Source organism: Amblyraja radiata, chromosome 12, assembly GCF_010909765.2.
Source record: "Amblyraja radiata isolate CabotCenter1 chromosome 12, sAmbRad1.1.pri, whole genome shotgun sequence".
In the NCBI taxonomy this organism is placed as follows: Eukaryota; Metazoa; Chordata; class Chondrichthyes; order Rajiformes; family Rajidae; genus Amblyraja; species Amblyraja radiata.
In genome coordinates this window covers 21,701,659-21,728,503 of record NC_045967.1, presented here as the reverse complement: position 1 = coordinate 21,728,503, position 26,845 = coordinate 21,701,659, and the positions used below count along the sequence as shown (strand labels likewise).

General features: G+C 44.2%; 1 protein-coding gene across 2 annotated transcripts; it reads right to left on the bottom strand.

The window, feature by feature from the left end:
• Positions 1–666: 666 nt before the first annotated feature.
• LOC116978999 (chloride intracellular channel protein 2-like) lies at positions 667–26,075 on the bottom strand. 2 transcript variants are annotated; one of them, XM_033030361.1, is made up of 6 exons: positions 25,790–26,075; positions 22,060–22,169; positions 21,117–21,242; positions 16,904–17,010; positions 8,841–9,056; positions 667–4,446 (listed from the first exon to the last, which is right to left on the bottom strand). In XM_033030361.1, the coding sequence occupies exons 1-6, from the start codon at positions 25,841–25,843 to the stop codon at positions 4,418–4,420; spliced, it is 642 nt and encodes a 213-aa protein (XP_032886252.1). In that variant the 5' UTR covers positions 25,844–26,075; the 3' UTR covers positions 667–4,417. The 2 variants fall into 2 exon arrangements, with proteins under 2 accessions (XP_032886252.1, XP_032886251.1); XM_033030360.1 differs by having other exon boundaries at positions 8,875–9,056.
• Between the last annotated feature and the right edge of the window lie 770 nt (positions 26,076–26,845).

The following is a 26,845-nucleotide window of genomic DNA, read 5'->3' as shown; positions in this document are numbered from 1 at the left end:
ATTGATTTTATTAGCCAAGTATGAAAACAAAACAAGTATGTAAATCATACGAGGAATTTAATTTGCCATACATTCATACCAAAAAAGCAACAAAACACACAACCACATAAAAATTTAACACAAATATCCACCACAGCAGCTCCTCCACATTCCTCACTGTGATGGAAGGCATCACAGCGCCACGATGTTAAAGTCTGCAGCCTCCTGCGTTTGGAGCTTCTGAGGTCCATCCCTGCAAAGGGACGGCCAGCTCTGAGATGTTAAATCTGCAGAGTTCTGCGGTTGGAGCTCCCAAGGTCGATCCCCAGCAAGAGGCCACCAGCTCCACGATATTAGGCCGCAGTGCAGACGGAGATACGATACAGAAAAAGTTGCATCTCCATCGATGATAGGGATAAAAAAAGTTTCAATCCACACCCTACATAATGCAAAACTAAAGATACACTAAAACAACATTTAACAATAGACTCAAAAAGAACAAAGAGAGAAGGGCACGATGCAGACTGTTGGCGAGGCAGCCATTGTACGATGCCACTGTGAATGCGATGGGATGATTTTTGGATCATATTGTATTCTATTTCTCCAGTTGTATATATAAATATTAAACTGTTTATATTTTTAAGTGATGATGGTTTAACATTTAAGGGACTGAATACATTTCACCTGTTTTAGCTTTTACCTAAATGCACAATTGTAAGCAAGGATGATTATTGTGTTTTTTTTGTTTTTTTCATCAGCTTGCTTTTGGAAGTACTGTGTTTCTGACTGACAATACTTTCACCTATACGTCCAACTGCATGATCATCAGTGCCACACTGTGTCAGAGCTAATCTCTCAATAAAGTTCCTGTCTTTATACAATGAGAGGCTGCAGCCCAGAGGATGTGTAAATACTTTCGTAATTAAATATTGATAATGCATTGTCAATAAATAATACTTTTGTATAGAAATCAGTTATGTTGCTCCTTATGAAAGAATGCAGAGTTTTATTGGGGTGACTTGATTGTCTTTCTCGACTACAGAATGCTTCACCATCTTCCAGGATAAATAAAAATTTTAATAAATTACAGTCTAAGTGGCAATAAAGGTCTACATTTAGTTTCTGAAAATTAACTGGTATTCTATTTTGAGTGTGACTGGCTCAACACAATGTTCTCTCCCTGGGGTATAGTTTACAATACAACTCTGATTTAGGAGATGAAACTTTAAAATTTCTATTGGGAAGAAAGGCTTTAAAACAAAGTAACTATAATGCAAGACTTGTGGATATGGTACCTCAACTCTGATGGAGCAAAGGACACAAATAAAGGTCTCTGGGTACACGATCCTTTGCTCCATCATAGAGTTGAGGTACCATTACCACAAGTCATTGCATTATAGTTACTTTTAAAACACTTCTTCCCAGAAGAAAATTTAAAGTTCCATTTCCTAAATATATGACACAGTACACAGCACAAGGAATTCAATAAGATAGAAAATATTTCTCAAGAATTTGCTGCTTAACCTAAGGTCCTACTATATTCCAGCTATATTATTACTGGGAAGTTGTTACTAGTTGTTACTAATGTGGAAAATTTGTATCAATGCTCCTTAATCTGTTTAGCAAAATTTATCACACACACATTCCTTCTCATTCTCCCTTGCACACTCACTTTCAAACAATGAATGCTTGAATATTAACTAAGAACACACGTGCCACTGAAATGGAATTGGGAAATATTTACTTCAAAAGAAAGTCAGGCTATAAATGGGCATAAGATGAACTAGCATAACAAAATGGCACATCTAAAGCATATACATTTATCAGATGATATCGAAAGTAAACAAAAAAACAATGACATAGTTTCAAACTTACATTAAAGCAATATATTTTCTGGGATATATTAATGGACATGCACATAACAGTTGGGTGAACTTTCATATATTCACATATTTGTTAAGATTATTTATATATGATTTCTTAATGATTTCTTAATAAAACATGAAGATAGCATTACTTGTCATATTCTGGTCTGGAGACATACATCTTATTTCAGGATAATCTGACAATGTATCAACCCAAAGCAATTTTATTTTTGCTGTATTCACAACATTATCATCCTCAGACTTGTATTTGAGATCACACAAACACATTCTGAAATACTGTGGATGTCAAAAGCAAGTTGAAAATGCAAACTTTAAGTCCTACAAATTTGAGGCTTTCATTGGATTTACTGTTTTGTGATCCTTTGATCTTGTCTGTTAGGATACTGTTAGTCCAGCGTGAGGGTTTGGATGGCTAGGACAGGCGCGAGAGACCAAGGCTGACACTCTCTATATCCCCACTTAGTATTCAGTTAGGGTCTGACCATCTCACATACGGAGCACTGTTTGGAGATAGAAGGGTAAGAAAACCTGACCCAAGTTTCATTATGTGGCCATATCACAAGGGGAGAATATTTCAAGATGACCCTCTGTTGCTCCTGGGCAACATTCTGAAGTGCATAGTTTGTTGACAATGTGCCTTGATCAGACATTAGAATGCTAACTGAGGAAGTAAAGGGTAGGCAAAGATGTATTGCCATGTTAGATTAGTGAAGAGAAATTGCAAGCCCTGTTTATCATAACTATGGTCTTTCCAATTTGTGTCATTATTTTTGAGGATATGAATTGAAATGTCAGTGTATGAGACTGACACTGTGAGGGAACTATACTGAAATCTTAGTATAGGTTATTTAATTGTGTATTCAGTTGTCTTCAGTTCATGCCTATTTAAGTATGATTTTGAAGCTACCAGCAACGAGCAAAAATGCAGTGATAGTTTTGTGTACATTGGCTTCAAGTTACTCGATTAGGAGTGAATTCTGGACACTTGTTCCATCGTCATGAGTTTAAATCATGCTATAGAAACTGGGTAAATTAATTTCATGTCCAATTTTTAAAACAAAGTATGGAATTAAAAGAAAAATTACTCATTATGACGGCAAGTGTGGAATTCAACTGCTAATAAAACCTAGCAAAAAATAAACTGATGGTAGATTTCACAGGTCAAGCAGTATCTGTGGAGGGGACAGAATGGTTGATGTTTTGAGTCAAGACCTTGCAGTGGAGGGAAGTAGTCAGTGTACGGAAGTGGGGGGGGAGGGGGGGTGGACAGAGAGGTAGAGAGGTGACATCAAGCCTAGTGGGGGAGGAACAGCAGGATGTATAAACATTGAGATCAGTAGTTGATCGGTGGAAAAATAAAGAAAAGATATGGCAAATGTGATCAGTTGGGGGAGGGTAGGTGAGGGGTAAGGGTAGAGACAGGGGCTGGTAGGTAATAGTTGGACTCATTCATTAATATTGTTGGATCTAATTCATTAATATCCTTTGAGGAGAACATTTGGTGTCCTGACATGGTCTGTTCTGAATGTAACTCCAGACCAATCCAGAGGGTCTTAACTACCGCTCAGTTGAGGGGCAATTAAGGATGGACAATTAATGCTGGCATTGGCCGTTATATCCACATTCTGTGAAAAAGAAAAGCTTTCTCTAGCACACAGGGTAGTTGGATAGTGAGTAAGACAGGCTCAGCTCTCTCTCCAATTTAAAAAAAAAAGCATTGATTCCAATAAATTAATGGAGCTCCAATGTGCCCCAAATTAGCAGAGAATAAGATTGTTTTAATGTACATTGTATGAACTACTAACTCCTATTAAGAGGGATACATAAGAGTGCAGATGCTGGTATATTGAGCAAAAATGGACAGATGACATCCTGACAACTGTAGTCACAACCCAGTGCTGCCTGACCCGCAAAGTTCCCCAGCAATTTGTTTATAGTCAGCTAGACGAGTTCAGTATGTATTTTTCTGATCAGTGCTACATTGCACTATGCAGTAGAATTGGATTTTACCCATGATAAAGTGGATATATGTGGTTTTATGATCAAAAGGTCCAATTATAGGAAAATAAACACACTTTAAGGGTAAGTACACTTTTACGTACACTGACGGAGGGAGATTACAAGCTCTATGCCAATTACTATCCTTTTTTTATTTTTTTATTTTTTGTGATGTTTTGATCTGTAACAAACGGAATCTACCACGTTCTCCCAAAGAGTAATTTTATGATTGGATGGACCATATCAATTGAATCAGGATAGATTAAGTGCTTATATCACAGAGTAACAAATCTTATTTAACCGGCGTCTTGCTAGATTTGCATTGTGAACACGTGGAAGTGAAACAGATTTCCCCGCCACTTCTCTGTTTGAGGAATAGAATTGGATGATGGGACTGCAGTATGAGGTGAGTGAGTTATCTTCATTGCATTTCTTTGGCAATGTCAGCGTATATCCTTTCAATCTCCTCATTGGATGGGCAGGTTTGGTTGAACTCTTTACGTTCATTTGCATATTTCAGATAACGCCAGAGTGCAGACATTTCCTTTGGAATCTCAAAATTCCGGTATTTCTTGGCAGCCACCTGCAGAGTAGCCCAGACACAGCCATTGTTACTTTAGCATTGAAGGAAGCAAATACATACAAGTACATTTTCTGAGAAATGTTTATAATCCAACCAGTTTGTAAATTGTAAATATGGCTACCCAGCAACACATTTAACTAAACACATAGGCCAATCAGAGTCAATGTACTTAATACACTTAACTACAAGTTGATCTTCCCACGTGCTGAGTTACCACATGAATTATCATACCACATGATGGTCAACATCTTGAAAAATAGGAGAGACAGCAAGGTCTGTCTCTGTATGATGCTTGGCTATAGTGTGGGAGTAAAGTTTAATTTGTGAGTAGGGAGGCTTCCTCTAGGAGACCGAGGACCATGTGCCCAGTGGAAGCCGTGGAACATTCTGCTTCCCAGTTTGCCTGTGGTCTTCATTCTGGAATTGTTGGCGGCCTTCCACATTGACCCGCCCTCTTCATACTAAGCTGTTATGGGCTCCATTCTTCCAGCTGTCAGTGGGAATTTAGAATTTAGTGACTCGCTTGGCTGACAATGCCACAAAGCTAGTTGAAGTTTGGGCTTTATAGTGTGCTTCAGGAAATTCTTAAATTAGGCAAGGAGAACATCTCATAGATAGATAATAGGTGACCAAGAAACAAACTCTACACATATAAACTCTCTAAACACTCTAAACTCTCCAAGCAGAAGATCTTCAGAGTATCCAGTTTTTCCTGCAATTATAGTAGCTCAAGGTTCTCCCTGCTGACAATTAATTAATGCCAACAATATCAGCCACTTGTTATTCCAAGTTGTTGTGCATTTTGGCATCAATGACATATGGGTAGGAAAAGGGACCAGCTTCTGCAAAATGAATTTAGGGAGTTAGGCAAAAGGTTAAAAAGTATGATGTCCAGGGTAGTGATCTCAGGATTACTCCCGGTGCCACATGCTAGTGAGGGTAGGAACAGGAAGATAGGACAGGTGAGTGTGTGACTGAGGAGTTGGTGCAGGGGACAGGGATTCATATTTTTGGACCATTGGGATCCCTTCTGTGGCAGAGGTAACCTGTAGAAGAGGGATGGGTTGCACCTGAACAGAAGTGCAACCAATATTCTGGCAGGCAGGTTTGCTAGTGATACCCGGATGGGTTGAAACTGGATTGGCTGGGAGGTGGGTTGCGATGCTGGCTTAAGGCAGGTGAGAGGCTGGAAGTGAGTATGGATGGTGATGAAAGAAAGTTCATTGGACAGAATAGGCAGGAGCATGACAGGAAGCAAGGAAGGACTATTGAACTGAATTACATTTATTCTAATGTGAAAGACCTGACTGAACTCAGGGTGTGCACAAGTACATGCGACTGAGATGTTGTAGCCTTTATGGTAACTTAGCTAAGAGAGGGACAGGACTGGCAATATGAGTGGAGCTGCAAAATGCAATGGGAATGATCACCTTGTTGGGAGTTTAATACAGGCCACCAAATTGTCAAGGGAATTAAAAATATGACAGGAGATTTCAGGCAGCTACAAGATTAATAAGGTTAGCCGAGTAGGGTTTTTAACTTTCCCAATAATGACTTGGACTGTCATAGTGCGAAGGGCTTAGACCAGGGGTCGGCAACCTTGTCCTGCATAGGGGCCAGGACACATGTCTGTGAGCGGATGGCGGGCCACATCTCTCACATGTACACATGGATCCCACCTCCATCCCACCCCGGATGACAGACATCAAATCACGTGATCACAGAGGTGGACAAAAATGCTGGAGAAACTCAGCGGGTGAGGCAGCCTCATGCAATCCTTGCATGTCTCACCCGCTGAGTTTCTCCAGCATTTTTGTCTACCTTCGATTTTTCCAGCATCTGCAGTTCTTTCTTAAATGTGTGTAGTAGCCATTTAACTTAACTCAGTATGTTATAACTATAACCAGTTACCTTTAAATTGTATCTGCCTGTAATTATGTGGGTGGGATTTTTACGTAGTTGGAGGCGTGTTTGCGGCTGGGATTCCCGCACAGACGCGCTAGTAATTAGTTTTAGTTTAGTTTAGTTTGGGGAAGCATGGAGGAGAGGTCACAGCTTTCGACCATGAACGAGTTCCACCATGCACGAGTTTGAGAGTAAGATCAAAATGTACTTAAACAAGAAGAAGTTCGGATGAATATCTTACTGTTTTTACTACGACAATAAAGAAACTATTAATTAAAGGACTGTGTTTTGAAGATTTATCTTTGGACGGTATGGAATGTCTCGTGGAGAGCTCGTAAATACATTTCAAAAATCTCCTAACCCCTGTCTTCAATCATAGTTGCTAGAGGAAAGATTCCTTGAACGATATAATAATCTGTCACTACAACGTGTTCACAGAAGGTGCCAGTGGCTTTGCGCAGGGTGCGGTACAGCCAGAGCTCGGCGCTTAGCGCTCGACGGCGCTCGGCCACGCTCGGCGGGCCGGATGATTGCGGGAATAAAAAGCTGCCTACGGGCCGGATGATTTTGGGGGCCGAAGGTTGCCGGCCCATGGCTTAGACAGTGTGGAGTTTGTAAAATATGATCAGCAAAGTTTCCCCAAGCAAAATGCCAAGGGGCATACACAGGGGAGGGCAAAACTTGATATACTCTTCGGAAATTGGGAAGAGCAAGTGACTGAAGTGTGCATGGGCAAGCCTTTTAGACACTGCTTGACCACTGCGCTATTAAATTAAAAATAGTTATGGATATAGACATGGCAGCCCCAGGAGTTAAAAATGTAGAAGTAACAAAAATGGTTGATGAAGGCAAAGCCATAGGCGTTGTCTACAGGGGCTTCAGCAAGGCATTTGATAAGGTTCTGCATGGTCGGCTGTTCTGTAAGGTTAGATTGTATGGGATTTAGGGAGAGCGAGCCGACTGGATAGCGAGTTGGCTATATGGAAGGAAACAGAGGTTGTTTTTAGGACTGGAGGTCTGTGACCAGTGGTGTGCCTCAGGGATTGGAACTGGGCCCTTTGTGGTTTATATCAACAATTTGGATAAGAATGTAGAAGGCATGATGAGTACATTTGCAGATTACTCTAAAATGGGTGGTATCATAGATAGCAAATATCATTAACAAAAATTATAGCAGGATCTTGATCAGTTGGGCAAATGTGCTGAGGAATGCTTAATGTACTTTCATGCAGATAAGTGTGAATGTTACAATTTCGAAAGTCAAACCAGGGCAAAACCTTCACAGTGAATGGTTTGACAGAGAGATCGAGGTGCTTCGATTCTTGAAAGTGGTGTTACAGGTAGAAGAAGGTTTTCGACCCGAAACGTGCCAATTTCCTTCGCTCCATAGGTGCTGCCTCACCCGCTGAGTTTCTCCAGCATTTTTGTCTACTTACAGGGAGATACAGTGGTCAAGAAGGCTTTAGGTACATTGTCCTTCATCAGTGAGGGTAATTGTCCTTCATCAGTGAGGGTATTGTGTATATAAATTGGAATGTTATGTTACAGTTGTACAATATGTTGGGTGAGGCCGCATTTGGAGCACTGTTAAGTTTTGGTCACCCTACTATAAGAAAGATGTTGGTAAACAGGAGAGACTGCAGAGAAGAATTACAAGAAAGTTGCCAGGATTTAAGAGCCTGAGCTTAGCCTGAGGTTGGGCAGTCTACGACTTTATTGGTTGGAACACCAGAGGATGAGGGGTGATCTTATCAAGCTGTGTCATGATGGGAGTAGAAATGGTAAATACAGTCTTTTACGCAGAGTAGGGGAATCAAGAACCTAACGACATAGGTTTAACATGAGAGGGTAAAAAATTTATAGGAACATGGGGCAACATTTTCACAGAGAGGGTGGTGGGTATATGGAGCGAACTGCCAGAGGAGGTAGTTGAGGCAGGATGTATAATAACATTTAAAAATCATTTGAACAATTACATGGATAGGAAAGGTTTAGAGGGATATGGGCTAAATGCAGGCAGGTAGGACTAATGTAGATGGGGCTTCTTAGTTGGCATGGGCAAGTTGGGTCAAAGGGCTTCCATGATTCTATGATTATTGGTCCATGCATGACTTTTCACGGGGAGAAGGAAAGGTTATTCATTTTTGATAATCTTGGCAGCCATCCAATCTATATCAGTGCAAGTCATGCCATGCTCTATAGGTGTGCATATGAAGCTGGTTCCACGTCTTTCTTCCTTCGGCACAGTGAGACCAGGGATATCACAGCCCATGCATGTTTTGGCAGACAGAGTCTCGCATATGTTTGTAAACAAGTAGAATGATTGCTCTTGTTTTCAAAAATAATCACTGATAAATTCCATTGATTTGCTCTTTAAAAAAATTTGATTCGAAAAAAAACTACATAAATGGATATTTGCATTTCACATTAAATTGAAACTGCTCTCTTCTCTAATTCCATTTGTACAATATAGAGAAAACATAACTTACTTTGGTTCATTGAAGAATGATATTTGAATGTTACCTTGATGATATGAAGCTTAGGTAACAGGTTGCAGTCTGCCAAAGTGAACTTGTTTCCATCTAGGTATTTCCTCGTGGAGCCAACAATCGTCTCTGTACTATTGGCATCAATTTCATCAGGAATGGGTTCTTTCAGGTACTTGTCCAATCTTTTCAGCTCCTTCAGCAAAGCATTCTCAAATTCTACAAAGAGCCAAAGAAGGCATAGTTAGCCATGTGAGGGTGTGCTGGAAAACCCTCTGCAGTTGTTTGAGTCAAGAAATGTTAAAAAAAAACCCAGTGTGTGCTTAATTGTGGGCAATGGTTCTGCAAGGAATACCACCATGGTTAATTGTGTCTTTGACCCCTGTGTCTGCCCACTGTAATACAGTAAGGAGGAAAGTGCTAGAGGTTTGCTGCTTAAAGGCCTGTCCCACTTGGGCGCCATTTACGCGACATCCTAAAAATTGGTTGCCGCGCATGACGTGCGCATGGCGCGTGGTGAGGCATGGTGGCGTATGCAGTGACACCCGGTAACGCACCCCAGGATTTTGGGATGCTCAAAATCCTTGCGCGCCACCTGCATGACATAGAAACATAGAAACATAGAAAATAGGTGCAGGAGTAGGCCATTCGGCCCTTCGAGCCTGCACCTCCATTCAATATGATCATGGCTGGTCATCCAACTCAGCATCCTGTACCTGCCTTCTCTCCATACCCCCTGATCCCTTTAGCCACAAGGGCCACATCTAACTCCCTCTTAAATATAGCCAATGAACTGGCCTCAACTACCTTCTGTGGCAGAGATTTCCACAGATTCACCACTCTCTGTGTGAAAAATGTTTTTCTCTTGCGTATCCCTTGTGCACGCTGCCGTACTGACGACGTACCTGTAGCGCATGGTGATGTATGGCTACGGACGGTGACGCGCGAACATTGCCTATGCTAATTTATTATGCATCACCATGCATCAACTTCCGTAACCATGTGCCGCCCGTATGCCATCGGCGCGCCATTTGCGCGTCATTTCAGCGCCGCACCACGTGACCACCCGGGTATAAAGTGCGCGTAGTTTTGAAAATCCTTGCCACGGAGATCGGACTAAGTACGAACAACATCGCAAATGGCTCCCAAAAGAAGCAGGGCCTTCAAGAGCAATTGGTGCATGACTGTCATACTGCTTGACGATTTTCGCACGAGTCACTGTCACGTAAATGACGTGCAAATGACGCCCAAGTGGGACAGGCCCTTTACACATCAGACCTCCTGCATCCACTGACAACTTGGGAACAGGCATTGCTGAGAGGCTGAAGGTAATTTGCAGTCATCCTGGGCTGATATAACATATATAACATATAACAATTACAGCACGGAAACAGGCCATCTCGACCCTTCTAGTCCGTGCTGAACACGTATTCTCCCCTAGTCCCATATACCTGCGCTCAGACCATAACCCTCCATTCCTTTCCCGTCCATATAACTATCCAATTTATTTTTAAATGATAAAAACAAACCTGCCTCCACCACCTTCCCTGGAAGCTCATTCCACACAGCCACCACTCTCTGAGTAAAGAAGTTCCCCCTCATGTTACCCCTAAACATCTGTCCCTTAATTCTCAAGTCATGTCCCCTTGTTTGAATCTTCCCTACTCTCAGTGGGAAAAGCTTATCCACGTCAACTCTGTCTATCCCTCTCATCATTTTAAAGACCTCTATCATGTCCCCCCTTAACCTTCTGCGCTCCAAAGAATAAAGCCCTAACTTGTTCAACCTTTCTCTGTAACTTAGTTGCTGAAACCCAGGCAACATTCTAGTAAATCTACTCTGTACTCTCTCTATTTTGTTGACATCCTTCCTATAATTAGGCGACCAAAATTGTACCCCATACTCCAGAACTGGCCTCACCAATGCCTTGTACAATTTTAACATTACATCCCAACTTTTATACTCAATGTATGTGATGTTCCCATTTAGTTGAACGGTGTCACAAACGTTCATTAAAAGTATCAGTTTAGCAAACTGTTTCTTTGTTTCTTTTTTTTACTTCACTGTATACTTATACTTTTAATTAATCGAAGGGTTGGGGTGCAACCAAATGTGGTTGTGGGATCAGAGTGAGTGTCTGGTTGGCTGGAGTTACAATCAGATCAGTTCTAATCTTATTGAAGAGCAGAACAATTTGTTTAGTCAATTATCATTAATCTAACACAACCCAATATAGATGTATATGTCAGATTATCCAACATGCCAGATTTCGAATGATACGAAATCACTTAGTCGACTGGCTGTGAATTACATGTATTGGCTATTGAATGCACCGCATATATTAATATGTATCCTTTGATTAGGTTAATGATCCTCCAAAGCTATAAGGAGTAAGGATGATATCAAATTGGGAAATGTTAGGGTGTTATTTTTTGTATAAACATAATTTTGTGGTGCGTGGGTCTCAAAAAGGAAGAGAGGAGTCGAGTATTTTGAGAGGCACCTTTAATTATGTTCCTCCCGGTTGTAGGGAGGTCCAAACGAGAGAAAGATGGCACCCAAACCCCTGCCTTTAAACCCTCTGGACTGAACCACTCCGGACTGAACCACTCCCGGGACGAGGGGTTCGACAGTATGATGGCGCGACCCTTGGGAGCCACCACAGGACACCCCCCCCCCCAGAACCCGAGGCACGAAACGCACCGGCGGGCGCACGACCCGGCCGGCCCGCGTGCGGAAGTCAGCAGATTTAGGGGCTGGCGGAGGCATAGGTGGAGGGACAGGTTGAGGGAATGGTCGAGGGACCGGCAGGAGGACAGGTGGAGTGACAGGCGGAGGGAGCCTTGAAGGGGGCGCCCTCGAGGCCGAGGTTGGGCAACCAGCACCGGCTGGTCAATGTTCAGGTGTGCCGGCTTCAACCGGTCAATCGACACGGCCTCCGGCCGGCCCCCCATGTCCAGCACAAAAGTCATCTGCCCATGTTCCAGCACCCGGAACGGGCCCTCGTACAGCCTCTGGAGTGGCGTCCGGTGGGCATCACGGCGCAGGAAGACGTATGGGCAGTCCCTGAGGGCTGATGGCACATGCGGGCGAAATGTCCCATGGCGGGACGTTGGGATGGGTGCGAGCCTGCCAACTCGTTTATGAAGGTGCTTTAGGGTGGATGAGGGCGTCCCCTGCTGCCCCGGCGCCGACGGCACGAACACCCCGGGCACCGTGAGTGGCGAGCCGTACACGAGCTCCGCCGATGATGAGGCCAAGACCTCTTTGGGAGCAGTCCGGATGCCCAGCATGACCCACGGCAACTCGTCCATCCCGTCCGGGCCGGAGAGTCGCGCCTTCAGCGCTGCCTTTAGCTGCCGGTGGAACCTCTCCACCAGACCATTAGCTTGCGGGTGGTAAGCCGTGGTGTGGTGTAGCTGCACCCCCAGCAAGCGAGCCATGGCTGACCACAGCTCAGAGGTGAACTGTGGCCCCGATCTGAGGAGATGTGCGCCGGCACCCCAAAGCGAGCAATCCAGTGCGCGAACAACGCACGAGCACACGTAGCCGTTGAAGTGTCGGCCTGCCGAATGGCCTCCGTCCACCGCGTGAAGCGGTCCACCATTGTGAGAAGGTGGGTGGTGCCCCGTGACGGCGGGAGAGGCCCCACAATGTCTACGTGGAGATGGTCGAATCGCCGGTAAGGTAGACCAAACTCCTGGATTTTCGCCGTCTGGCACGGAATGCAGGCGCGAGCGCAATTGACAACCTGCTTGCGCAGACCGTGCCACATGAAACGAGCGGCCACCAGTGCCGTTGTCGCCGAATTGATGGGTGAGCCAGTCCGTGGATGACTTCAAAAACCCTCCGGCGCCAGGCGGCAGGGACGATGGGGTGCGGCTGACCGGACGATACATCGCACAGGATGGTCGCTCCTCCAGGACCGAGAGGGACATCCTCAAGGCGGAGGCCGGAGATGGCAGTCCGGTAGGCGGGCATCTCATCGTCCGTGAGCTGTGCCTCTGCCAGAGCAGAATAGTCAATTCCGGACGCCACCTCGAAAACGGCGTTGATAGCAGGGCGGGACAATGCGTCGGCCACCCGGTTCTCTTTCCCCTTGATGTAGCGAATTGAAGTGGTATACTCCGAAATGTAGGCCAAATGCCGCTGCTGTCGTGCGGACCAGGGGTCGGAAACCTTTGCCAGGGCGAAAGTGAGTGGCTTGTGGTCCGTGTAGGCGGTGAACGGGCGGCCCTCCAGTAATTAGTGAAAATGGCGCACTGCCAGGTACAGAGCCAGGACCTCGCGATCGAACGCGCTGTATTTTGTCTGCGCGCGGTTGAGGTGCCGGCTGAAGAAGGCCAGGGTCCGCCAACCTCCGCCTGTCAGTTGCTCCAGCACAGCACCAACCGCCGACTACGAGGCGTCCACCGTGAGAGCAGTCGGGGCATCTTCCCGCGGGTGCACCAGCAGTACGGCCCGAGCCAGGGCCTCCTTCGCGCCGCCAAATGCAGCCACTGCCTCGTGGGTCCATTCAACGGCTTTGTTCTGCCCACCCGCCAGGAGTTGATACAGCGGCCGCATGATGTGGGCCGCGGATGGCACGAAACGGTGGTAAAACGCCACCATACCGACAAACTCCTGCAGGCCGCGCACCGTGCGTGGGCGGGGAAACCGACGGATGGCATCGACCCTGTCAGGCAGGGGAACCGCGCCTTGCGCAGTCACGCGGTGGCCGAGGAAGTCAATCTCGGTCACCCCAAAACGGCACTTTTCGAGGTTGATGGCCAAACCATGTTCGCTGAGCCGCTGACAGAGCTGCCGAAGGTGGGCGCAGTGCTCCTGCTGCGAGCGGCTGGCCACCAGGATGTCGTCCAGGTACACAAATACGAAATCGAGGTTGCGACAAACCCCGTCCATCAGGCGTTGAAAAGCCTGCGCGGCTTTCTTGAGGCCGAATGGCATCCGCGTGCACTCATACAGTCCGAATGGCGTGATGATCGCCGTCTTGGGTACGTCATCCAGATGAACCGGGATCTGGTTATAACCCCGTACCAGATCCACTTTTGAAAATATTGTGGCCCCAGCCAAATGGGCGGTGAAGTCCTGGATGTGGGGTACGGGGTATCGATCCGCGGTTCTTGCGGCGTTCAGCCGCCGGTAATCTCCGCAAGGTCGCCAGCCCCCGCTTGCCTTAGGGACTATGTGGAGTGGGGATGCCCATGGGCTGCTTGAAGGGCGGACGATCCCCAAGGCCTCCATCATGTGGAATTCCTGCCGTGCCAGAAGCAGTTTATCTGGCGGCAGTCGGCGCGCTCGTGCATGGAGAGGTGGGCCGGAAGTCTGGATAAAATGTACCAATCCGTGACTGGGGGTCGATGACCGAAACTGTGGGGTCAGGATGTCCGGGAACGCGGCCAAGATCCGCGCGAAGCGGGAGTCCACGGACGACAGGGGCCGTCCCACCGGCTGATCCAAACGCAGCATGATCGGCTCCATCGTAGCGGCGTTGACCAAGCACTGACGCCTGACGTCCACCATGAGGGAATGCGCCCGGAGGAAGTCGGCCCCGAGCAATGGCTGGGAGACATCAGCAATGGTAAACAGCCACGAGAAATGGCAGGAGCCGAAAACGATCGGGACCATGCGCACTCCATACGTGCGGATGGGGCTGCCATTCGCCGCGGTGAGGACGGGCCCACGCTTACCGGAACGAATGTCGGCCAGCAAAGGGGGCAGGACGCTGAGCTCCGCTCCAGTATCGACGAGGAAGCGGGTCCCGGAGCGCCGATCCCAGGCGAAGAGGCGATGAATTTGGCCGGCCGCCGCGGGGACTATTGGCAGCCGGCCCAGGCATTTCCCGGGAACGTGCACGGCTGGCGGCATTGTCGTGCTGCAGCACCCCAGCGCTGATGGAAATAGCACCAGCGCCTTATGTTGGTGGTAATTGGAGCTTGCCTGCTCCTGTTGGTGGTGTCTGTAGCTTGCTGGCGCTGGACTGCAGGTGCAGTACCCCTCACTGCCGCTGGGGGCGATCTTATGGGCCGTCGGGCTGGAGCTGTCACTCTTTCCACAGCTCCCCCGCCCCACCGGAGGAAATCGGGAGCTGCCGGGGTGACGTCATCGGCGCGCCTGCCGACGGCCAGCGCATTGACGTCATCAGTGCGCGTTGACCTCAGTGCGTCCCCGTGGCTGCTGATGGCCAGAGCGTTGACGTCATCAGGGCGCGCCATCCACAGCGCGTTGGCGCGCCTCCCGAGGGCCCTGAGGTCAGCAAAGGAGGCGTCCGTTAGCTGCAGACGGATGTAGGCCGGCAGCAGATGGAGGTAAGTACATTCGAATAGCAGGCACGGCGTGTGCCCATCCAGAAGAGCCACCATCTCCTTTAGGAGGCTTGATGGCCGTCGGTCGCCTAGGCCCTCCATATGCAGGATCCTAGCAGCACACTCCATCCTGCTTAGGCCATAAATCTGGAGCAGGAGCTCCTTAATGCCGAGATATTTATCAATAAGCGAGGAAGTCCGTGACCTCTTCAACCGTGTCCTGGTCGAGGGCCCCCACCAGGTAATAGAAGCGGGTGGCATCGACCGTGATGCCCCGCAGGTTGAACTGGGCCTCTGCCTGCTGGAACCAGATGTGGGGCCGGGTGGTCCAGAAGTTGGGCAGTTTCACCGAGACCGCGTCCAGAGACAGGGCCGGGCCAGCCTGTGAGGTGGTAGAGCTTTCTGCTTCCTCCATCATGATGACAATGGAGCGTCGGGGGTCACCAATGTGGTGCGTGGGTCTCAAAAAGGAAGAGAGGAGTCGAGTATTTTGAGAGGCACCTTTAATTATATTCCTCCCGGTTGTAGGGCGGTCCAAACGAGAGAAAGATGGCACCCAAACCCCTGTCTTTAAACCCTCTGATTAAGGACCGCCTCCGGACTGAACCACTCCCGGGCCGAGGGGTTCGACAGTATGATGGTGCGACACTTGGGAGCCACCACAATTTTTTCTTTTGCAGGGACATTTTTCTGTGTGCGCTTGTTGGGTTACTGAATTGCATGGTCTTCCACTCTGCATTGTTTGGAGAGGTTTGTATGGTTTATAAAATAATTTACACCTCATTCAAATATAAACACAAATCTGATGAGTAATTATCAGTTTATCATAAATGTTCTCCCTTATTTTTTAGTCAAAAAAATGCAGAGATGAACATGAGAAAAATGTACGCATAGATACAGTTTAATGCTTTTCATGAATAAAAATTGCTTATAAAAACAAGAGAAAGTATTGTTATAATCGTGATTCACAGTTTCTGTATTAAAGTTATTACTTCACTTAAGAAGGATGGTAAACTGATCTACTGTAACAACTAAGAATCGATTGGGCAATGATAGATTAATTTGATCGGCTATGAGATGAATAAAGAGTTGGAGGCATGAAATATTTGTTTTGTGCATTGACTGTCAGTTCAAGGATTGACATATAATGCTGAATTAATGATTGGTTTCGGGAATATGTGTTGGTGTCGGAATATGAAGTGCTTGATTATGAGTATGTTTATGTTATATTAAAATCCATTACATTCAAACTAGTCGGACAGTGAATTTTCGGAATATGTGCCAATTAGCAAGAATTGACTATGGCATTATGTCCTTATGGCATTAACATTGAATTCTCCCAATTTGGCTAGCCCTTGCTGTCTCCTCCCCTTCCTTAACCCTCTAGCTGTCTCCTCCCACCCTCCCATCCGCCCGCCCTCGGGCTCCTCCTCCTCCTCCCCTTTTCCTTCTTTCTTTCCCCCCCCCACCCCCCATCAGTCTGAAGAAGGGTTTCGGCCCGAAACATCGCCTATTTCCTTCGCTCCATAGATGCTGCTGCACCCGCTGAGTTTCCCCAGCAATTTTGTGTACCAGCAAGAATTGACTCTGTTCCCACAGCATTTAGCATCCCCCAATGTTACTAAAACTAACATTTTAAATTTATGTTTTCAATTTGTTAACCCCTCAAGAATTGGTGTATTTTGCATTCAGTCTGTTGCAACTATAATTCGTGTCACAACTCTAAGTTTTGGGTTCATTCATTTTGACAGTGAATCTTACTTTCATTGGCAGCTTTACTTGTGTTCTTGATGTACGCTGAAAATTTGGCAAAGACATCACTGCCAGCGGCATATGATTCTGGCAGGCGAGGCGTGAGATGTGGGTACCTGATGGAAGAGGATAGTGTATCATTAACAATTTAGTGCAAAAATCAACCTGCTGGTGGAAATTGGCGGTCAGGCAGCATCTGTGGAGGTAAAGGAATAGTGGATATTTTGGGTGGAGATTAGATTAGATTAGATTCGTTTATTGCCATTCAGACCTTACGGTCTGAACGAAATTTTGTTTCCCTGCAGTCATACATATAATTTTTAAAAATGACAAAAACACACAATCAACACAAATTTAACATCCACCACAGTGAGTTCACCAAACACGTCCTCACTGTGGTGGAAGGCAAAATCTTAAAGTCTCTGTCTCTTCCCTCTTTGTTCTCCCTCTACGCCGAGGCGACGGTGGTCGCTGCCTCCGCCACAGCTCCGAGGCCGAGTCGGGTCTCTGCTGCCGCTACCTCCGCCACAGCTTCGGGGCCGAGTCGGGTCTCCGCTACCGCTGCTGCCGCTGCTGCAGCCGCTGCCGCCGCCACAGCTCCAGGGCCGAGTCGGGTCTCCGCTGCCGCTGCCTCCGCCACAGCTTCGGAGCCGAGTCAGGTCTCCGCCGCCTCCGCCACAGCTTCGGGGCCGAGTCGGATCTCCGCTACCGCTGCTGCTGCCGCTGCCGCCGCCACAGCTCCAGGACCGAGTCGGGTCTCCGCTGCTGCTGCCGCCCCACAGCTCCAGGGCCGAGTCGGGTCTCCGCTGCTGCTGCTGCCGCTACAGCTTCGGGGCCGAGTCGGGTCTCCGCTGCCGATGCTGCTGCCACCGCCACCACAGCTTCGATGCCGAGTCGGGTCTCCGCCACTGCTGCCGCTGCTACAGCTCCGATGCCGCCAGCTCCGCTATTAGGCCTCGGCGCAGACGGAGATGGGGACGGGGAATACGACCGAAGAAAAAGTCGCATCCTCCGAAGGAAGAGACCAAAGCATGTTTCTCCCACCCCACCCACACACATACACAACTTAATAAAACAAAATTAACTAAAACATGACAAGGAACAAAACGAAAGAAAAAAAACAGACGGACTGCAGGTGGGCCGCAGCTGTTAAGCCAGCGCCGCCATCTTGAAATGATCTGACCTTTTAATGGAAGGAAAAGAGGAGGAAATGGGAGTGGGATAGGACTAGAAATTGGTGCACACTAAGGTGGGGCACAGGAAAGAGAGGCAAGAGTAAAGGAGGGATGTTAACTAAAGAAATTGGAGGGAAGGATCTTGTTATGTTAATCACTACCTCTTTCCTCATAACCAAATGTAGTTCCCATAGAGTTATGAATTTATACAGCATTTGTCTATTCAAATCTGATATCTGCAGCTAGAGTTATTGCAATAGGAAATGTTCCTGCCATGGATCGACTTCCAAAAATGCACCATCTCACACAAATCTGAATTAAAATCAATCAGCTATTCATTGGCTCACTTGGCCAGCTGATCTAGACACTGCTGTATTTCTGTCCTAAACAGTAGTGATAAAGTATGTGATTTATATATGATCTAAGACAGTTTGAAGTAACTGCTTTAATACAGCAGATTTATGTCACTGGTTCCAGAGTGCTCCCCCACTGACACTCTGGTCACCTGCCCTACCTCATTTCCTGAAAGGAGGTTCAGTGTTGCAACCTCACTAGTAACATAGAAACATCGACAATAGGTGCAGGTGTAGGCCATTCGGCCCTTCGAGTTAGCACCGCCATTCAATATGATTATGGCTGATCATCTAAAATCAGTACCCCATTATTGAATTTTACCCATATCCCTTGATTACTTTAACCCTAAGAGCTATAGCTAACTTTCTCTTGAAAACATCCAATGAATTGGCCTCCACTGCCTTCTGTGGCAGAGAATTCCACAGATTCACAACTCTCTGGGTGAAAAAGTTTTTCCTCATCTCAGTCCTAAATGACCTACCCCTTATTCTTAAACTGTGACCCCCGGTTCTGGACTCCCCCAACATCGGGAACATTTTTCCTGCGTCTTGCCTGACCAATCCTTTAAAAAATGTATATGTTTCTATAAGATATCCTCTCATCCTTCTAAATTCCAATGCATACAAGCCCAGTTGACCCATTCTTTCATCATTTGACATTCCCACTATCCTGGGAATTAACCTGGTGAACATAAGCTGCACTCCCTCAATAGCAATAATGTCCTTCCTCAAATTAGGAGACTAAAATTGCACACAATACTCCAGGTGCAGTCTCACCAGGGCCCTGTACAACTGCAGTAGGACAACCTTGCTCCTAAACTCAAATCCTCTCGCAATGAAGTTCTTTAGTAACTTGTCAGTTTCTTTGTTGAACTAAATTAAGGCGCATGTTGCAATCAAAAGCACTTGAACAATTGGTTGGGAAGAAAGCCAAACTGTAAGAAAGATGACTGCGCCTCCTTTTCAAGAGCAGCCATTAGTTATCTTCACTGCCTGCTGTACCTACATGCTTACTTTCAATGACTGATGTACAAGCACACCCAGGTCTCGTTGCACCTCCCCTTTTCCAATCTTATACCATTCAGATAATAATCTGCCTTCCTGTTCTTGCCACCAAAGTGGATAACTTCACATTTATCCACATTATACTGCATCTGCCATGCATCTGCCCATTCACCCTGCAGCATCATAGCATCCTTCTCGCAGCTCACACTGCCACCCAGCTTTGTGTCATCCACAAACTTGGAGACGAGTAGGGACCTCTATATATTAATTAAGAAATTGATAGAATAATGAATTTGTAAGTGAACCTGGTAAGTTTAACGAGAGCGTGGGAAATAATGCCCCAGTACGTTTTAAGAGAGTATAAGAAACGGTGAGTTTTTGCAGAAAATAAAGGAAGCAATGGAACTGGGTTGCCAATAGTTCAATAGTTCAATGATAGTTCACTGCACACTGAAATTCTTTTTGCATAGCTCATTCACATATGTCACCATATTTTTGGCACCAGTTACAAATGTAAAAAGCCCAAAGTTGACAATCCGGTCCACCTGCTGGATGTACTGGAGTGCCTCCAATCCAAGTAAGCCCCAGGCTGATGCAGGGCCTCCTCCATCGCCCTCAATCAGCTCGGCTGGTGAATGGACGTCCCTCTCCTCGCTGGACTACCTCTGTGTCCCGGGGGCATCTCCTGCAGCCGACCATTGTGATGAAGGCAATACCCCGAATCCTCTCCTATCGGCCCACTCCTCGCAACCGTCATCACCGGTGAATCCATCCTCCTCGACTCACTGGTCTTCAGGGTTGTGCTTGGACGGTTCTGAGCTTCTCCCGCAGGCAACAGTCCACTGGGTCTTTCTTTGCTGCGGTGAACCCGGCCTGCTGCCGCACGGGTCTGTCTTTGTACACGGCGCCCAGTGAAGCCATTATTGTTTTCAGCGGCCCAATGGTTTGTTCGCAGCAGCTGCAGAGTCTGTCTTTGTTCGATTCCGTGGTGCACTGTGGGAGCTTTCTGCCGCGGGAACCTTTGCATTCCAGGTCCAGTTCCAGACAGTGAGCCTGAAAAAGGTTCTGGACCCAAGACATAACCTATCCATGTGCTCCAGAGATGCTGCTTGACCAGCAGAGTTATTCCAACATTTTGTATTCTTTTATGCATTACCGAGCAACTGTAGCTGTTTTTTACTACTATTTATACAATCATAATCCCATAGTTACAGTGGGCAGTTACAGTGGGCAATTGGAACTAACGGACACCACATCCCCCTTAGGGTCCATTATAATGAGGGTTTACTGTAGTCAAATCTTTCTTTACGAGAGTGTTGGAATTGGTGTTGAAGAGAGTGTGGGAATTGGTGATCAAGACTCTGAACCCTTTGATTTCCAAATAATCAGATGGTGGATTATTGGAACTTTACTGAACCCCATTTACATTCTTATGCTTTATTATCATACAACATGATATTATCGTGATACAACATGTAAACAGACCCTTCAGCACACTGAGTTCAACCACCTATTTAAATTAATTCTACATGAGTCACATTTTTGTAATCCTATCAAAAGGATTTGGCGGTCCTCCAGATTTCCCATTGGCAAATGTACTGGCATTTTTTGTGTCTAGCTCAATGTGTTGAAGTTAATACTTAAAATAAAAATTATAGCTGCATTTATATTATGATTTGTTTCCTATACCTGGGTGGAGCCAGAGTCTCTTCAAGAAACTCTTCAATCTTGATAAAATCAGTTTTTAATTCTCCATTGAAAATAAGGAATGGTGGGTTGGTGCCTGGAGCGAGGTGGCGCAATTCCTTTGGCCTCCTGCAAGAAATAAAACAATTGTGAGTTGATGGAAATATGTGATTCCAATATGGAGTGGAAATAAGAATGCAATATATCCCAGATAAGGAAAATATCTCCATTCACCGTTGGCAACTGGCATTGGCTAATGATGCTGCCTAGTTTGGGTTGCCTAATTTCAAAATGCCATGTTGTATTTTATGAACCATTATGGGTCCATGAGGTACTAGCTGTCCTGGGAAGCCAAGTAAGAGAACTGGCATTATATTTTAATATCCAATTTTGTTCTCTTCCAGGCATCCCAGGCAGTGTGCAGCTATAGACACCCTAAAACTAACAGTGTAACTCTAAACAGCAATTGCTGGAAATAGATATGTAGAAAGAGAAACAGAGTTAACATTCTGAATCAGCTTCAATTAGCATTGTTGATTATAGGTTAAACTTGTGTAGCTATAACATACAAAATTGTTGTAAACGTGGCCTTAACTGTGATGGTAATTCATAGTTTATAATCATGAATACAACAAAAAAGTAAACTTCAGTCCACAAATTCCTTAAATTAACTCAAGAGCCACTGATAGATCGATGTTAAGTGTGTTGTCCTTAATTCCATGCAATGACAATTCACCTGATCATAGAATGTTCTGGTAGGGTGACATTTCGAGTCAGGACCCTTCTTCAGATGGAAGAAGAACCGCTGAGCTACTCCAGCACTTTGTATCTTTGTTTGAGATTAATTTGAAGTTCATTGTGTACTATCATACCGATAATGGATCGCATAGCCGTCTTTTGTGCAGAATGTTTCTATAAATCTAAATTTCTTCGACCTTACACTTACTTTTTCATATCCACTGTTGTCACATTAAATTCAACCCCTTTCAGCCACAGAACCATGAACAAACGCTGGCAAAATGGACAGTTTCCAATGTTCTCTCCATCAAAACTAGCCTAGAAAAAGGGGAAAAAGAAAAAGATGAACCTCATGCTCTCAGTAAAGTAGTCCAAAGTATAATTCAACAGAGTAAATGCAAAATTGTAAATAATATTCCATTCACTGATGTAAAGAAGGTATATGGTTAGTCAACATCCATAGGTCAAGGCATTGAGTATAAGAATCACGAAGTCATGATGTAGCCTTGTAGGACTTTGATTAAGTCACATTTGGAGTATTGTGTGCAGTTCTGGTACCCCCGTTACAGGAAGAATGTGGAGGCATTGGAAAGGATGCAGAGGAGGTTTACCAGAATGATGCCTGGATTAGGGGGTATTAGCACCAGGGAGAGGTTGGAGCTTATTATTTCCAGAATGCTGGAGGATTCGGGTGACCTGATAAAAGTATATAAATTATTAAAATAGCTGGGGTTGACAGTCAGAATCTTTTTCCTAGGATGGAAAAATCAAATAGCTTTAAGGCGAGAAGGGCAACGTTTAATGGAGATGTGCGAGGCAAGTTTTAAACAGGGCAGTGAGTGATTGGAACTTGCTGTTGGGGTGGTGGTGAAGCACATACATTAGTGGCATTTAAAATACTTTTGGATAGGCATATGCAGGGAATGGAGGGATATAGGTTATATGCAGGTAGATAAGTGATGGTCTTGGTGTCATGTTCAGCACAGACATTGTGGGCCTGAAGGGCCTGTTTTGGTTCTGTCCTGTTCTATATTCTGTTCTAAAAAACTGTGCTGATTGTACAACATCAGGAACAGCCCAATGTCCTTAGTGCTAACCAACTGTTCAAATGAAAGCGAGGACGAATTGTCATTTTTCACAATATCATGATGTCCTAAAGTGTTTCACAGCCAATTAACATTAAATAGCATGTCAAGGTTTGTGATTATAAAATATTCATCATACAAGATTACATTTGCTATCATCTGAAATATTATTGTTTTTTAAACAGGAAGTTCTTTAAATGTTTAGGAAGGAACTGCAGATGCTGGTTTAAACCAAAGATAGACACAAAATGCTGGAGTAACTCAGCGGTACAGGCAGCATCTCAGGAGAGAAGGAATGGGTGAAGTTTCGGGCCGAGACCCTTCTTCAGACTGAAGGGTTTGGTCTTAAGTTCTTTAAATAGTTACATTTCTTTGATTCTTGAAAATATAAAAATGGTTAAATAATTATATCACTTCAGAGAAACAGGCCAGAAGTCGTAATGCATGTTACTCCACAAAATGCAAAATACTTTGAAATTCAATTTCTAACTGTTTGGAATGCTAGGCCGAATATGAATTACCAATGCACTAGGCCTAATATTATTCATCACCAATGCACTAAAATAAAAATAATGTAGCAATCATTCCAATCAAAGAAGGGTAGAAATTATTTCTGGTAATTTAACTGAATTAAACACATCGTCCATCCCTTTAACAAAACCACCAACCAGGTATTTTACATGTTTTTTATAAATATGGGGACAATTATTTTCAGTAGGTTTGAATGCACCAGTTAACGTATTTTTTTCATTTTGAATGAGAATATATATCTAAAAAAACAAGTTCTTGGAGTTTCACATCTGGCTCTTTAGATAAGATATGTGTCATAAGGAATCTGCCAAACTTCACCATCAGGAAAAGGCTGATAAAGTCCACTCATGACTTCTCAAAGTATGGGAAGCCATGCACTCAGCAGCATTCATGATTAAGCTCCTTGCACTGTCAGCACTCTGAGCTAACATTAAAACTGCATTTGATGATTAGATATTATGGCAGAGTATCCTATTGTTTTAGCAGGAAGTGCTGCTCACCCTCATCGTGTACACAGTGAAGTGTCCAAACTTGCACTCAGTATAAATTAAAAGATGCTTTGAATTTCATTGAATAACAACAGAAGAAGACATTTTGGAGAATGGGCAAAAATGAATCTAAGAATATGGGAATATAGAAACAGAAATAGGCTCTACCCTCTGACATATCTTCTGTATGCAATGAGATTATGTTTCCTCGATTGTGAATACTGTTGCAAAGTAATCAATAAGCATTCAAATCATTTTCTGTTCTGGTTGTTACTGTTATATATGTTCTGTGTTCGTACTTTTATTTCCAATATCATTATTATCTGTTTTTAAGAGATTCACATTTCTCATTAATATATTCTTTCTAATGCAATTAAATATATTCCTTTTTGTAGATCTTTTTGCTCTCTTTTGTTCTCTTTGTTTCTCATTCACAAACACGTGCAGTAGTGTGACACCCATAAAATAGATTTTTATATCTGTCCTTTATGTCCACTTCTGATCAAGGCTGTTGTAAATTTGGCAGGTGAGCATAATAAGTTGGTTCTGTTTCACTGCAAGTTTTTATATGAACTTCTCTCAGGGTCCCATTCTCACTTAATTCATGAGCAGATTTGCAGTTTACCGTGAACTCACTCAGTCTTAGATCTAGCGTCATCACAGTCATTTTACATTTCTCACTTTAAAACATTACATTAAGCACAATCATATTATAATCACAGTTAGATAAACACGACGATGAAATAAAGATAAAATAGAATAGTTAAATTGTTGATATTATTGTTACTTAACAAAAGTAGTTCTTGTGAATAGTGCCTGAATGAAAAGACACCAATTTGATCAGAGCACATTAGTTTAGATTCTTACATATGAGCATTATCTGAAACCCTCAATACAATTATTAATAGATTCCTAATATTATTTTATGTAGTATGTAATAGCTACAACTTTCAGTATTCACTTAACATCTTACAATGGCACGAGTGATGTAATTAATTTAAAGCTATAGCCTCAGCTGTGATGCTTTCATAGAAATTCTATTATTTGCCGAGATGAGAGATCAATACTAGTATCAAAAATCCAATCGATTCAAGTACACCCTGGATATAAAAAGCTATTCTCTCCAAACATCAGCAAACTGGTAAGGAACATTCTGGAAAAACAGGGTGTGGTCGATGACCTCAATCTAAAACAGGAAAGGGAAAAAGAGAAATCCTAGTTCAGCTAATTTATTCTCGTTGGAAGAAATGAGTTTTCTATTGTTTATTAAGGGTTAGGCTCAAAGCTTAGTTTACAGAATCAGTCCAGTCTCACCATTGCCGGCCAATAGTTTCAGTTTTCAACTATTTTTACCAGCGTTCGTCCTGTCTTTAACACACTTGTGTTAACAGGAAAATATAGGGATAGGCAATCAGATTATACTCCAACTAAACCCATCGACTTCATGTTACTTCATAATAATGGTCAGAAATGTTACTGATCTTGAGTACTATCAGAAATTTGTCAGTAGTTGTTGGGTTCTTTCTCCATGCAGAATGTGAAAGAAAGCTAAAGCTTGGCAGACAGAAAATATATAACGAGGTCGTTGTTTAAATTATTATTACTGCAGAATCTTTTAAAATATATATTCTAATACATCATTCTAAAGTAACATAATTCAGAGAGTAAAGAAAACAATAAATTAACAAACAATATCATTTAAGTAATTAAAATTACAATAAAATATAAATTAAGTGCATGAAGTAAAGAAAAGTAATACCATTTTTGATTCAAGGAGATTTTGATTCAAGAAAGATTTTGAACTTAGTGGTAAAAATGTCTATCAGCTCTTTACCTTAATAAACAGTTCAATGTTTGGAGTTTTCTTGGCAGATCCTTGTTTGGCCATTGTCAGAACGAAGAAACAATCAGCCGAGCTGTCCAAAAGTAAGAAAAGCTTTCATGAGTCTCAAAAGAAATAAGAAATACCTAGAAGTATGGCAGACTTATTGATTATCCGAGTCTTGTGTGAGGTCTCCTTGAGGTACGGATCACAGAGAATTAAGTTAGCAGCCTAGAGCCTTGACTGATCAGAGTTTTCAGCAGGGGTGTAACGCCCTGACTCCTTTAACACTTCCCTCAGTTGTAATCAGAGGGTGGGCAATGTCTCTCATTTAGGAACTGGAAAACAACAACTATGACACAGCATTACCTCAATTCCATTTATAGTAAAGCAAAAGAACAAATTAGAACAACTGAGAAAAAGCACAATTAAATCCAAAAATTCATTAAATAAATTTAAATATTTCTAATTTAATACCATGTAAGATTAAAATATCATTATAAATAGGCATGGATATTTAGCATGGAAGCATTCATATAAATTGCTGATATATTATGACTAGTTATTTAGTATTCTGTAAATAACTATCAGTAGAAAATGAAAAATTGGACCACATTCCTTGATATGTTTAACTCACATGCAGCCTAGACCCACAAGAGGTGAATGTATAATGATGTGCCAACCGGCAGGAATGCCTCAGGGAATTCTCGAAATTGACATGGCAACAGGACCACCATATGGAAGGAAACAGTTACCTGACCACCTTCAGCTGGTGAACTAGTACCTTGCTGGTGACTGCCCAATGGAGGAAGGGCTGAGAAGTGCAAAGACACAAAAATACTTTGAGCTGCAGTCTTCAATGCATAACCACAACTTGGTGGCATCTTCACTAGCTGAGCCCTAAACCATAGCTACCAGATGGGGTTTTGGCAGATTAGAAATGAAGCAGCAAATTGGGGACTTGGATATATCCCCGCCTTATGTAGAATCACTTGTCTATGACAATAGTGGCAGGAGTCAGGGTCGCTGGTGGAGTCAGCTGATTTTCCATGGAGTGAAACAGAACCT